The 11,104-nt window shown below is 41.0% G+C and overlaps 1 protein-coding gene across 2 annotated transcripts; it reads left to right on the forward strand.

Annotated features, from left to right (window-relative positions):
• The first annotated feature begins 691 nt into the window (after window positions 1-691).
• LOC129844884 (piggyBac transposable element-derived protein 4-like) lies at window positions 692-6,949 on the forward strand. 2 transcript variants are annotated; one of them, XM_055913051.1, is made up of 4 exons: window positions 692-856; window positions 988-1,165; window positions 2,581-2,695; window positions 4,790-6,949. In XM_055913051.1, the coding sequence occupies exons 1-4, from the start codon at window positions 854-856 to the stop codon at window positions 6,543-6,545; spliced, it is 2,052 nt and encodes a 683-aa protein (XP_055769026.1). In that variant the 5' UTR covers window positions 692-853; the 3' UTR covers window positions 6,546-6,949. The 2 variants fall into 2 exon arrangements, with proteins under 2 accessions (XP_055769026.1, XP_055769025.1); XM_055913050.1 differs by having other exon boundaries at window positions 692-1,165.
• The last annotated feature ends 4,155 nt before the right edge of the window (window positions 6,950-11,104 follow it).

Genomic DNA, 11,104 nt, shown 5'->3' on the forward strand with positions numbered 1-11,104 from the left:
AGTCTTTCAGGTGATGCTGCTTGCGTGACGTACACTCTAGTGGACGGAACTGGAGTCTTCTTCAACAGCGACAAAAGGCTTCTGATTCAATCAACGTGGTGATTTCCATGCGAACCTAAAACCCGAAACATTGAAGCGCTTTAGACCAATCTTGTGTATATTACTCTTAGTGTTTTGAATATAATTCTGTTTACTTATCTACTAGTTAATTTAAATGTAATTTGCTTGTTAAATTAGCAAATTTGGTAAATTGATAATGCACTAGGCTAATCGACCGGAGCATGAGTTCACCTAGCTCGACGTAGGAAGTAGCTCTGATGAAAGGAGAGGAAGAAGCTTTCAGGATGAAAAAGGATGAAGAGGAAACTATCACATTGAAAGAAGAAGAGGAGGATGTTACAGTGAAAGAGGAAGATGGGAAAGAGGTTGTCGGAGTGGAAGAGGAGGAGGTAGTAACTTTCAGAATCAAAAAGGAGGAAGATGCTTTGTTTTTGGGACTTTGATTAATGAATTCTCATTCTCCATGTGGTCTACATTAAAGTTCACCTCATCTAATATAACAGGCTTTTAAAAATATACTTAAAATATCAAAGGGATGTAAAAGGCACCCATTTTTTGGAATTGACCCTATGCATTTGCAACACAAACAATATTTGACAAAATCATGATGAAAAAGGCCATTTTAGACATATTCATGCCTCTTGATTGTAATAGATGGTCATAAGTGTACCATCTGTTTGCTTTTCTCGTTCGCACAGGAGAGAGACGTGACTATCGTGGATCCTCTGGGGAGCCTCAACAACATCCTGATGCTGACGAGGAAGAGAAGAGTCTCTCCAGATCAGAACACCAGATGGTACAGCTTGGTTTGGTCTAGTATACAGTTTGCTCTATCGGGGTCTGGGCTGGATTTCTGTAAAGCACTTTGTCAACAGTGACATAAGCATCCATAATTATATGTGTCTGTCCCCTCTTTATGGTTACCAGGACAACGCTAGCCATTCCACCCTCCCGGAGTCCCCATGTTGTGCCTCTCCCGGTAGCGCCTCACTGCTGGGTATGAAGAGGTTGTCTGTGCTGCTGGTGGACTGCAGGAAAACAATGGGGCTGAGTGGAACTGTGAGAGTAGGAGAAGAGAAGAAAGGATCAGATTTGACACGTCAAAGTAAGTGCTGTAGTTTAGTTTGAACAAATACAATAGATCTGCCCACTGGTATCTGTTACCAGGACAACCAGCATAGTTCTGTTAGTTGACATGAAGATGGACTGGTATCTTTTACTAGTAGGGCTGTCACAGACTAATAAACATCTTGTTTGACTTAGTCACCTGTTCTTTCAACCAATCAATTGGTACACATTTTAAACGTGTATTTCTATATATACACTACCGTTGAAAAGTTTGTGGTCAATTAGAAATGTCCTTGTTTTTGAAAGAAAATAAAAAAATGTCCAATAAAATAACATCAAATTGATAAGAAATACAGTGTAAACATTGTTAATGTTGTAAATGACTGTTGTAGGTGGAAATGGCAGATTGTTTTATGGAATATCTATATAGGCGTACAGAGGCCCATTATCAGCAACCATCACTCCTGTGTTCCAATGGCATGTTGTGTTACCTAATACAAGTTTATAATTTAAAAGGCTAATTGATCATTAGAAAACCCTTTTGCAATTATCTTAGCACCGCTGAAAACTGTTATGCTGATTTAAAGAAGCAATAAAACTGGCCTTCTTTAGACCAGTTGAGTGTCTGGAGCATCAGCATTTGTGGGTTTGGTTACAGGCTCAAAATGGATCAATTAGCCTTTTAAAATTATAAACTTGGATTAGGTAACACAACGTGCCATTGGAACACAGGAGTGATGGTTGCTGATAATGGGCCTCTGTACGCCTATGTAGATAATCAGCCATTTCCAGCTACAATAGTCATTTACAACATTAACAATGTCTACACTGTGTTTATGATCAATTTGATGTTATTTTAAATGGACAAAAAAATGCCTTTTTTTTTCAAAAACAAGGACATTTCTAAGTGACCCCGAACTCTTGAATGGTATTGTATATCCTCACACCATCCATGTTGTAAACAGCATTCTGCATGAATTCCGACTCAACTTGCAACAAAACAATTTTATGAAATCTCATTTTGTTAAAAATCTAACATTGTTTAACATGGTCTTGTTTGGTTTCTGTGCAATCTTCAGACACTCTAGAAGGCAACCAAACTTGTTTCATCATTCTACATGATGTATTGGCTATACAACACCTGAATTAGCCCATGAAGGGTCTTGGTCCAATGACCACCTATCGTTTTGAAACCTAGCTAGATAGCCAATGAGCTGGGCTTTCCAGCAGTATGTGAATGCCGTTTGTAGGACAAACAGCCATCATGCTAGAGCTGTGCACAACAGAGTTCATTCTCTGGTGAAAGGAAACAGGACGCACTGTAGTTTACGTTTCACAGCAGTTCCTTCTCTTCTACAAACTTCTCAAATCTGAAAAAGTTAAACATGGCTACTAAGAGTGGAAAAGCTAAATCTCAGTCCAAGTATAAACATTTTGATGATATTATTGCAGAAATTGACCAGGAGAGTGACACAGAAGGAATGGATGAGGACTCTGTGAGTGACCACAGTTATGATTCCACTGCGGAAGAAATGTTTTTGGAAGGAAAAGATCCACTTTTAGACCAGTAAGTAAAAAAGGTTTTTGCTTCTCATACTAATGCAGTTGTTTAAATGGTCGCATATTCATTTGATATTATATATATATATATATATATATATATATATAATATATACACACAGTCAAAGTTTACATACACTTAGGTTGGAGCCATTATAAGTCGTTTTTCAACCACTCCACAAATTTCTTGTTAACCTCACTAGGGTATGTGGGACGGTAGCGTCCCACCTCGTCAACAGCCAGTGAAACTGCCGGGCGCCAAATTCAAAACAGAAATCCCATAATTTAAATTCCTCAAACATACAAGTATTTCACACCATTTTAAAGATACACCTGTTGTAAATTCAGCCAAAATGTCCGATTTCAAAAAGGTTTTACGACGAAAGCACACCAAACGATTATGTTAGGTTAGAGCCAAGTCACAGAAAAATACAGCCATTTTTCCAGCCAAAGAGAGGAGTAACAAAAAGCAGAAATGGAGGTAAAATGAATCACTAACCTTTGATGATCTTCATCAGATGACACTCATAGGACTTCATGTTACACAATACATGTATGTTTTGTTCGGTAAAGTTCATATTTATATCCAAAAATATGAGTTTAGGCGGGACGTTACTGTCTCACTTGGCCAAAAGCCAGAGAAAATGCAGAGCGCCAAATTCAAATGAATTACTATAAAAATTTGTATAAAAATCTAACTTTCATTAACCTGTCTAGGATTGGGGTGCCGCTAGCGGCACGTTTCACAAAAAAAAAAAAAAATGGCGAAATGTCGTAATTATAAATATTTAGCTTCAATCCAATTTGTAAGTCGCTCTGGATGTAAATGTAAATTAAATCAGAGGTGTTATACACCATATCAAAGCTATACCTCTTGTTAATCTAGCCAATATGTCCGATTTCGAAAAGCTTCACTGCAAAAGCGATTATCGATCAGTAAACAACACATTAGGTACAGTTACAAGTACATTAGTCACGAAAGTCAGAAATAGCAATAAAAATCATCAATTACCTTAGGGAATTTTCTTCTTTTGGCAATCCTAAAGGTCACAACGAAACAATCAAGTGGCTTTTTGTTCGATATAATCCATTTTTATAGCCTAACACGAAACATTTTGTGAACGGCTTGTGTGGAAAATTCAGCGTCCTTCAACTTTGGACGTAACATTCATTGTAATTCCTCTAAAGGGACGTTTATCAAGTCAAGTTCGGTTTCATTACAATCCTCTGTTTGTTAGTAAAACAACCAAACTTCATGGTTCTTTTCCCGGGACATATTGACCGAAAAAAATTGATTTGAACAGACCAAACAACGACCTCCTGACGCGCCAATCGAATGACCTGTCCTTCGTTGATTGACTGTATTTCGGACCAATGACCACTGATCTTCTTGAAATCTAGCTGGATAGATAGCCAATGAACAGAGGTACATGGGCACAATGGTTCTACCCGGAAATAATAGGCTTCGTTGTAAAGCCATGCGTACACACAGCTATTCTCCATTGAAAATTCTACCAGAAGGATCCCTGCCGTTTTACGCACCGCAAACGTTTTTTTCTGAGCATTTTCAAGTTAATAATGGCTAATAAATCAGCAAAATCAAAGACCAAGACCAGGTACACAGATATGCACGATATAATTGATGAAATAGAGAGATCTAGTGATAGTGAACATCTAAATGAATCCAGTGAGATTGAATCCGTGGATTCAGAATTTGAAGACATGTTCCTCCACGGTGAAAACGCAGTTTTGGATCGGTGAGTAACGTTGTTTGAAATTAGTAATATCAAATATAATTCATTTGAGTTGTTTGAGATATTGTATTTTATTTGTCTTATATAAAAATATGACTAGGACATGAAATATAAAAGTACACAAGTATATTGAAATGTAGAAAGTACATATTGCTCTACATTGTGGGTGTATGTCTGTGTGTCTGGACAAAACCTCACCATGGTCACAAATTGTGCTTCTATAATATGTGTCTGTATAACTATTACCTAATTGTTTCCATGTATTTTATATCTAAAATGAAATGGACAAAACCTCACCATGGTCACAAATTGTGTATATATAATATGTGTCTGTCTTTATTTCACAGTCCCAGCGATTCTGATTGTGAGCCAAGGAGAAAATCCCCCACTCTAGCTGGTCCATCCAGCTGGACCCCTGCTGTATCCGGCACCACACCTACCCCCGCCCGGCCATCAAGGGGTGGTAAGCCGGCGGCAAAGAAGCGGAGGAAGGGCAGCGTGGAACCGTCCAGCGTGGAACCTGCCAGAGCGGAGGAGGACCGTTGGCACTCTGTTCTTGAGGAGGATGTGGCCCCACCATCTCCACTTTTCCGCCCAAAACGCCCAGTAGGCCCTCAATTGGACCCAACTTCTAAATACAGCCCCATGCAACTTTTCCAGTTGTTCTTCACCTCGGCAGTTGTTGATACCCTGGTGATGAACACTAATAAATATGGGGCTAAGAAGCAGGAAGGCAAGACAGAGGCATGGAAGGACATTTCCATTTCAGATCTGTTTTGCTACCTGTCTATGGTCATTTACATGGGGCTGGTGAAGTTGAAAACCCTCAAACACTACTGGAAAACTGCACCACTCTATCAACTGCCTTTCCCCTCAACGGTCATGTCTTGTAAGAGGTTTCTGAACATTTCACGGGCACTTCACATTAGTGACCCAGAGGTTGATAAGGACAACGAGGCGAAACGAGGCACAGCAGGCTTTGACAAGCTATGCAAGATTAAACCTCTCTACCATGATATCGTTGAGGCATGCAAGACATATTTTCAGCCCGCCCAGAACCTTTCCATAGATGAGAGAATGGTAGCCTCAAAGGCCAGAATTGGCCTAAAACAGTACATGCGCAACAAACCCACACAATGGGGTTACAAGCTGTTTGTTTTGGCCGATTCTGCATGTGCATACACGTGCAATTTTTTTGTCTATGAGGGGAAGAACACTTGTGCGAGCGGTAAGGGACTCAGTTATGATTCTGTGATGCAGTTATTAGATTTCCAGCTGCTGGGGAAGGGCTACAAACTATTTGTAGACAACTTCTACACAATCCCTACCCTGTTCACAGACCTGAGGAAGCTGGAGATGTGGGCCTGTGGCACCATTCGGACCAACCGAGTGGGTTTTCCAAACACCAGGGTAAACGACATGCCTAAGCGGGCTGAGCGGGGTACCATGAGATGGATCCGTGAAGATGGTTTGCTGTTTGTGAAGTGGATGGACACTCGAGAGGTAGTCATGTGTTCCACTATTCACAAGTCGTTCGGTGGGGATCACGTTGTTCGACGTTTGAAAGGTCCTACAGGCTCTTGGACTGCCAGAAATGTCCCCATTCCAGATGCTGTGAGGGATTACAACAAGAGCATGGGGGGTGTAGACCTATCGGATGCACTGATAGGATATTATAATGTTCTTCACAAAACCATGAAATGGTACAAAACGCTGTTCTATCATTTTATTGACATTGCTGTGGTGAATTCCTTCATCCTCCAGAAGGAAATGGCCAAGAACTGTGGACAGCCCCCAATCTCACAGCTAGCCTTTAGGGAGCAGCTCATCCAGGAGCTTGCTAACTACAGCAAGAACACTGTAGCACCTTCTGTCCCCTCTACCTCTGTCCCTTCTGCTCCAACCAGCGGTACGCACATGCTGAAATTCATCATTGCAGGCAGGGATGTGCCTCGGGGGAAAAGGGGCACAGTAGGGCGGCTTCGTTGTGCCCTGTGCCACAAGAAGTCCCCTGTCACCTGCACCACCTGTGCTGTGACCCTCTGCTTCACACCAGAGAGAGACTGCTATGGGATATGGCATCAGGAGCGCAACATTGTTTAGAGGACAGAGAGTCTTCACATGATTGAACATTTGAAGTGTAAATAGTTCCCCTTGTTATTTTTTTATTTTTTTGAAATATTCATTATTTTTTCTTGAATTTTTCAAATATATATTTTTGGGGGTATGTTAGAATAATTGTTTTGTATTTTGTATATAGGTTTTGTATCATTGTACCAATTCGGCCACCTGGGTACATTTGGGAAACTTGTGAGGGACACCTGGTTGACCTCATGCTCAATGGCATGTACCTCACTCATTCCTGAATGTATCCATCTGAAACTTTGGTCAAATACTGTTGCCTACTTATGTTCTGATTTGAAATGATCCCCAGTATCATAACTGAATGTTTGGCCTTTCTTGTTGATTTTTAAAGATGCAACAACAGTAAAAGAACAAAAAACGTCTGTTGATTTCCTTGTATTTTCTTCTACCAGATCTATTGTGTTATATTCTCCTACATTCAATTCACATTTACACAAACTCCAGAATGTTTCCTTTCAAATGATACCAAGAATATGCATATCCTTCCTTCTAGGCCTGAGCTACAAGCAGTTAGATTAGGGTATGTTTTCAGGTGGAAATTGAGGAAAGGGGGGGCAGTCACAAACAGGTTAAGAGAGATCTTTGATGAAAACCTGCTCCAGAGCAGAACCTGCTGCTTGAACAGAGTTCTGAGTATAGGGTCTGAATACTTAAGTAAATGTAATATTTCAGTTTTGTATTTTTTGATAAATTAGCAAAATTATCAAACAAAAATGTTTTTGCTTTGTCAGTATGGGGTATTGTGTTTTTAGAAAAAGGCTGTAATGTAACAAAATGTGGAAAAAGTCAAGGGGTCTGAATACTTTCAGGAGGCACTGTACTCTCCGATAGCAACGGCCAATAGCAGACCACTTCCTGTATCAGGGACATAGTCGCTCCAGTCTTCCATGTGTGAAAGGTAACCTGGTGAATATCATAGAATCAGGGTTCTGTTAGGTAACCTGGTGAATATCATAGAATCAGGGTTCTGTTAGGTAACCTGGTGAATATCATAGAATCAGGGTTCTGTTAGGTAACCTGGTGAATATCATAGAATCAGGGTTCTGTTAGGTAACCTGGTGAATATCATAGAATCAGGGTTCTGTTAGGTAACCTGGTGAATATCATAGAGTCAGGGTTCTGTTAGGTAACCTGGTGAATATCATAGAATCAGGGTTCTGTTAGGTAACCTGGTGAATATCATAGAATCAGGGTTCTGTTAGGTAACCTGGTGAATATCATAGAATCAGGGTTCTGTTAGGTAATCTGGTGAATATCATAGAATCAGGGATCTGTTAGGTAACCTTCAGTTCTATTTCAATGACTCGTTAGTCTCTCACTTTGGGGATATAGTCAACTACTACAGAGCTCATATACTCTCTGATGCCAAGTCTAGACAGAATCATCCCTCAGAGGTCCCCACTCTACTCATCGTATGTGTAGTGATGTCCAGTCAGTAGAACCTCATGAAGGTACATCACCACAACATGCTGCATTACAGATCTCTTGAACAGAGATGCCTTTGAACAATGCCTATGTTGTAGCCATACCTCTGGTGGATTGAGCCATCAAGCCCTCCGGAGGTGTCAGATGCTTGCAACTATAGAACCTCATGAAGGTATGGGGGTGTAACTCATTATACGGATGTAATGGCTAAAGTAAAGCAGTTTTAAACAAGATAAATCTAATTTCTATTCTTTCCAGCGGCTCCAACAGCAAAAATGGCCTCAAGCAAAACATAAAAATCCCAGGATGGGACTAGCTGTTTGGGTACTGGGCGTAGGTGACCCTTCATAAAACAACAGATCAGGGGGTGTTCCACTGTATAGTTGTTGCAGCCTAAATGGCAGCCAAATATACATTTATAGTTGAAAAGGCTTTCCTTCGTCAGAAGGCAGAGTAGCTCTGAAACAGAGCAACAAAGGGGCTGATTTGTTTCTGATCTCACCATCTTTAAATGCACTGTGCTATTTTAATTATTGTGCTATAGTGAGTGTGTGACTCTAGAACTCTGAATATAGTTTATTCTCAAGGAGAGCGGTCACGTGTGTTGAGAAGCAGAGGATCACTGGTTTGAGCAGGGACAGTGGAGGAAACTAAACTGTTAGCAGCACACTGGTGTCAGTTACACATTTTATTAATAAAGTTAGTCATTTTCAAATGAACCATGTTCTTTAAGGTCAATATGTCGGAGTTCAGGCTTTATTTGACCTGTTAAAGTAGGAAATGAAATGAACTTTGTCCATTACAGAGACGGAGGTCACGAACACAAAAGGAGCTTGTTTTAAAATATATATTGGCCTGTTTAACAAGTTGTGTAGATCAAATGTTAATGAAGCAATACAGACCACATTTAAGTGTCTGGAGTTTAGTTTGTGTGTTCTAGAGTCTTGAAAAGAAAGGGGGGGTTGACTGGGACAGACAATGTAACATTCATGTTTTTAGGAAAAGGTTTTGTAAAACATGCACCTTACATCAGATCATCTTGAAACTTTCTCTCTAAAGCTAAGTTTCATCAAGGTTTTATATGGTCTATTGGTTTCTCTCTTTTCATTGGCAGAATCCTTTTTCAGTGTTATGATATTCATAACATCCATATCCACCAGTCCATCTTCCTGTCAACTAACATAACTCTGCTGGTTGTCCTGGTAACAGATACCAGTCCATCTTCATGTCAACTAACAGAACTCTGCTGGTTGTCCTGGTAACAGATACCAGTGGGCAGATCTATTGTATTTGTTCAAACTAAACTACAGCACTTACCTTGATGAGTCAAATCTGATCCTTTCTTCTCTTCTCCTCCTCTCACAGTTCCACTCAGCCCCGTTGTTCTCCTGCAGTCCACCAGCAGCACAGACAACCTCTTCATATCCAGCAGTAAGGTGCTACCGGGAGAGGCACGACACGGGGACTCCGGGAGGGAGGAAGGGCTAGTGTTGTTCTGGTAACCATAAAGAGGGGACACAGACACATATCATTATGGATGCTGATGTCACTGTTGTCATGAAGTGCTTTACAGAAACCCAGCCCAGACCCCGTTTTTTTTTTTTTACCGTTATTTTACCAGGTAAGTTGACTGAGAACACGTTCTCATTTGCAGCAACGACCTGGGGAATAGTTACAGGGGAAAGGAGGGGGATGAATGAGCCAATTGTAAACTGGGGATTATTAGGTGACCATGATGGTTTGAGGGCCAGATTGGAAATTTAGCCAGGACACCGGGGTTAACACCCCTACTCTTACGATAAGTGCCATGGGATCTTTAATGACCTCAGAGAGTCAGGACACCCGTTTAACGTCCCATCCGAAAGACGGCACCCTACACATAGAGCAAGCTGTATGCTAGACCAAACCAAGCTGTACCATCTGGTGTTCTGATCTGGAGAGACTCTTCTCTGCCTCGTCAGCATCAGGATGTTGTTGAGGCTCCCCAGAGGATCCACGATAGTAATGTCTCTCTCCTGTGTGAATGAGAACATCAAACAGATAGTGAACTTACGACCGTCTATTATAATCATAGGGTCTTACAAGAGGCATTAATCTCTCTAAACAGCCTAAAATGCAAATGTTAAAGGGTCGTTCCACTGAATGGGTGCCTTTTGCATCCCTTTGATATTTTAAGTATAAATTATGCTCAAACATTGCATTTTAAAAGCCTGTTATACTAGATGAGATGCACTTTAATGTAGACCACATGGATAATTTAATAAATCTAATAAAGTCCCCAAAATATATGTACCAATGGCAGATTAAAACTAACAAAGGCAGATGGCCCCTTTAACAATTCCTACAGTACTGAACAACATATTCAAGTGAAGAACTTCAGTAGAATGCCCCTTAAAACCCCACATTAGTTCAACAACGGCATAGTGTGTGACTCTGTGTTTAAGATAGTACTCACTGGAGTTAATCTGATATTCTGTCTCCTCCTCTTTCACTCCCAAGACGTCTTCCTTCTTCACCTCTACTGAGATAGCATCCTCTTCCTCTCTACAAGGTTCTTCCTCTGTTTCCTCTATAACATCCTCTTCTTCTTTCACGACAATGTTCAGCCTCAGAGCTTCTTTCTGCATACAGCAGACCTCTTCTTCTTTAACGGGGGATGAGTAGTTTAGTGAGCTCATGGTCTGGGATGTTAGAATTAGCAACTAGCCTAACGCTAGGCTCAGTATCAATATTTAACAACTTTGCAAATTGAACAAGCACATTAGGTTAATGTTAACCAGTTGATACGTCAACTGAACTGCGTTTAAAATGCACATTTGTGGCCTGCTGGAGGTCATTTTGCAGGGCTCTGGCAGTACACCTCCTTGCACAAAGGCGGAGGTAGCGGTCCTGCTGCTGGGTTGTTGCCCTCCTACGGCCTCCTCCACGTCTCCTGATGTACTGGCCTGTCTCCTGGTAGCGTCTCCATGCTCTGGACACTACGCTGACAGACACAACAAACCTTTTTGCCACAGCTCGCATTGATGTGCCATCCTGGACGAACTGCACTACCTGAGCCACTTGTGTGGGTTGTAGACTCCGTCTCATGCTAC

The sequence above is a fragment of the Salvelinus fontinalis genome, unplaced genomic scaffold (genome assembly GCF_029448725.1).
Source record: "Salvelinus fontinalis isolate EN_2023a unplaced genomic scaffold, ASM2944872v1 scaffold_0246, whole genome shotgun sequence".
In the NCBI taxonomy this organism is placed as follows: Eukaryota; Metazoa; Chordata; class Actinopteri; order Salmoniformes; family Salmonidae; genus Salvelinus; species Salvelinus fontinalis.

Bases quoted from the DNA above. Each gene is read 5' to 3' on its own strand.
- LOC129844884 (XM_055913050.1), top strand. From the start codon at position 958: ATGTGTCTGTCCCCTCTTTATGGTTACCAGGACAACGCTAGCCATTCC. The intron at 1,166-2,580 runs GTAAGTGCTGTA...ATATTATTGCAG, and splicing joins ATCAGATTTGACACGTCAAA to AAATTGACCAGGAGAGTGAC. The intron at 2,696-4,789 runs GTAAGTAAAAAA...TTTATTTCACAG, and splicing joins AAAGATCCACTTTTAGACCA to TCCCAGCGATTCTGATTGTG.